This window comes from Narcine bancroftii, chromosome 13 (genome assembly GCF_036971445.1).
Source record: "Narcine bancroftii isolate sNarBan1 chromosome 13, sNarBan1.hap1, whole genome shotgun sequence".
NCBI lineage: Eukaryota > Metazoa > Chordata > Chondrichthyes > Torpediniformes > Narcinidae > Narcine > Narcine bancroftii.
This window is the reverse complement of record NC_091481.1, coordinates 78,309,361-78,312,430: the sequence shown is the minus strand read 5'-3', so window position 1 is coordinate 78,312,430 and position 3,070 is coordinate 78,309,361. Positions and strand designations below refer to the sequence as shown.

The 3,070-nt window shown below is 56.9% G+C and overlaps 2 protein-coding genes across 4 annotated transcripts in view; both read right to left on the bottom strand.

Moving 5' to 3' along the window:
- LOC138748588 (serine/threonine-protein kinase PAK 4-like) overlaps positions 1-798 on the bottom strand; it is a 129,682-nt gene extending 128,884 nt beyond the window's left edge. For all 3 annotated transcript variants that reach the window (XM_069909037.1, XM_069909036.1, XM_069909038.1), the window contains exon 1: positions 688-798. The gene's annotated coding sequence lies outside the window, so the exon portion shown is untranslated. The remainder of the gene's footprint in view (positions 1-687) is intronic.
- Positions 799-932: 134 nt separating this feature from the next.
- On the bottom strand, positions 933-1,292 carry LOC138748078 (eukaryotic translation initiation factor 3 subunit F-like). The gene has a single exon (XM_069907771.1). The coding sequence runs from the start codon at positions 1,290-1,292 to the stop codon at positions 933-935; it is 360 nt and encodes a 119-aa protein (XP_069763872.1).
- Between the last annotated feature and the right edge of the window lie 1,778 nt (positions 1,293-3,070).

Below are 3,070 nucleotides of genomic sequence, written 5' to 3'. Positions count from 1 at the left end.
CCCCTCCCCCCTCCACCCCTCCTACCCTACCCTCCTTCAACCCTTCTCCCACCCCCTCACCCTCCTCCACCACTCCCAGTCCCTCCCTCCTCCTACCCCCTGTCAACATCCTCCCCCTCCCCTCTACCCTCCACCCCTAGCCTCTCTCCCGTCCTACCCCTTCCCCTCCCCTCCCCCTCCACCCCTCCTACCCTCCCCTCCTTCAACCCTTCCTCCCCTCACCCTCCCCCCCTCCCTCCTCCCCCCCTCCCTGTCCCTCCCTCCTACCCCCCTGAAACCCCTCCCCCCCTCCCCTCTACCCTCCACCCCCTCCCCCACCCCCCACCCCACTCCCACTCACCCCTTCCCCTCCCTCCCCCTCCACCCCTCCACCCCTCCCCCTCCTTTCAACCCTTCTCCCTCCACCCCCCTCCCACTCCCTCCTTCACCCCTCCCTGTCACTCCCTCCTACCCCCTGTCACCTCCTCCCCCTCCCCTCCTACCTCCACCCCTACCCTCTCCACTCCTACCCCTTCCCCTCCCCTCCCCCCTCCACCCCTCCTACCCTCCCCTCCTACAACCCTTCTCCCTCCACCCCCTCCCTGTCATTTCCTCCAACCCCCTGTCAACTCCTCCCCCTCCCCTCCTACCTCCTACCCCCTCCCTCCCCTCCCCTCCCCCCCCTCCCCTCCCCCTCCCCCCTCCTACCTCCTCCAGCCGCTCTCACCGCCGCATCCGGGAACCGCAACCCGCACGCGCCGCATCCGGGCAACCGGCTTCACCAGGGCGACAGGAGCTACCAACCCGGCGACTGGTTTGGGGGGGGGGGGGGGGGGGGGTTGTTGGGAGAGACCAACCCCCGGACGCGGGAGGGATCCAGCCAGCGAGTGTGTGCATGCCCCAGAGCCCAGCATCGAGAGATATCAGGCTTTAATTCCAGCACTGCTTCAGTGTCACTCCTCCGCGAATACATGCATCACAGAACGTGTTCCCGTCACTGCGCCGCGGACCTTCGGCCCAGGCGCTGGGCTCCTGACCCCCGCAGAAAAGCCCGGTGCCGTCTGCCCTCTGGTGGCCAAGGACGGGACTGCAGGCGTGCGCAGAGGCACCAGCGCCGGCGGAGCTGCAGGCATGCGCAGAGGTACCAGCGCCGGCGGAGCTGCAGGCATGCGCAGAGGCACCAGCGCCGGCGGAGCTGCAGGCATGCGCAGAGGCACCAGCGCCGGCGGAGCTGCAGGCATGCGCAGAGGCACCAGCGCCGGCGGAGCTGCAGGCATGCGCAGAGGCACCAGCGCCGGCGGAGCTGCAGGCATCTAGCATCTGCTTCAGTCATGTTGTATTGCACATCAGAATTAGAATTTATGGTCACGTACAAATCATGAAATTCGGTGGTTTGCAACAGCATCACCTAGCAAACTTTCATATTTATAACCATCTTACAACATTATTTTAAATAAAATAACAGTGCATGAAACGTAAGGCAGTGTCTGTGGTTCATTGTCCATCCAGGGATCGGACGGCGGAGGGGAAGAAGCCGTCCTTGTGCCCCCTGAGGGCACGTCTTCAGGCTCCTCGAACCTTTTCCTCGATGGCAGCAGAGTGAAGAGGGCAGGGTCTGGGTGTGGGGGACCTCGAGACTGTTTTAAGACTGCCTCATGTCGACGTCCTCAGTGGAGTGGAGTCTGGGTGCCTGAGGTGTTGCAGGCCGAGTTAACCACTCTCTGGAGTTTATTCCTGTCCTGAGAGTTGGCGCCTCCTTACCAGGCAGTGATGCCACCAGCCAGAATCCTCTCCGCAGTACACCTGTAGAAGTTTACAATAGTCCTCGGTGACACTTCACAAAGTATAGCCTTCTTTGTGATTGGATTAATGTGGAGAACAGACCCTCGGGGATGTTGACACCCAGGAATTTGAAGTTCTTGACCCTCTCCCCTACTGAGGCCTCGATGAAGACTGGGTTGTTACCCCCGACTTCCTCCTGAAGTCCACAATCATCCCTTTCATTTTGCTAACATTGAGCGCAAAGTTGTTGATGAGCAAATTCATGACAAAGGAAAAGGTGAAGTATAGAAGTAGATGAGCAAATAATCAAACAGGTTACAAAAAGCTTCTTCAAGTATGTAAAGAGTAAAAGAGAGGTGATAGTAGATATAGGGCAGCTCGAAAACGGGTCGTGATTCTGGCTTTTGAAAGGTTGCGTGGGTGATGAAGAGCAAATCCATTTGATTCACTCTAGGAACACCTTATGCGATTATTTCGTTGTGTCCACTGTGATTCCAGTGGCCACAATTGGTGACCCCGACAAGTCCAAATGGACTGCAGCCGTCGCTGTGAAGCTGCCTCCTTCTGGACAACTGAGCCCGATATGTGGTTCAACGGGGAGAAGCTCAATTTCACCTTCACCAAGTCGAGTTGGACACCGCTCGTTATTACCATCTCGTCAGTGCCCTGGACCAGGCCGTAGCTAAGAAGGTCGGCGACTTCCTATGGGATCCACCACAAACCAACAAGTATGACGCTTTAAAATCACTTTTATTATGTGTGGATGTTATGTCCCGGAGGGGAACGGCAGCCAAACGACAACATCTCGATGGGTTGGGAGACAGAATCTCTTCAGAACTAATGGATGAAATGCTGTTCCTGGCAGCTGGTGAAAGGCCCAATATGTTATTTGAGCAGCTCTTTTCAGAGTGAATTCCAGGTGATATTAGACTCTTGTTATCCAAGTGTTCATTTGAAGACCCAAGGGCTGTTGTGGGACAGACATTCTATGGCTGGCTAAAATGCACAGTGAGGGAAGACAAGTCTGCACAACCAATCCCTCCAATATTGGCCCTGGGTCACAGTCTAGTGCTCTTAGCACATCACTGCCAACAAGCAGGCAATGCCCCAAGACAAGCAGGCTGTGGACACCTCGTCTTGGTGTTATTATCACAGGTGTTGGGGAGTAAATGCCTGCAAGTGCCTTCCACCTTTTCCTTTTGTGGGAAACGCCCAGGCCAAGAAACCTGCAAGCCTACTGTATATCTGGGATCAGAGCATGAGGGGGAATCTCAGTGAAACATTTCGAACTTTGAAAGGTGAGGACAGA

Bases quoted from the DNA above. Each gene is read 5' to 3' on its own strand.
- LOC138748078 (XM_069907771.1), bottom strand. From the start codon at position 1,292: ATGCCTGCAGCTCCGCCGGCGCTGGTGCCTCTGCGCATGCCTGCAGCT.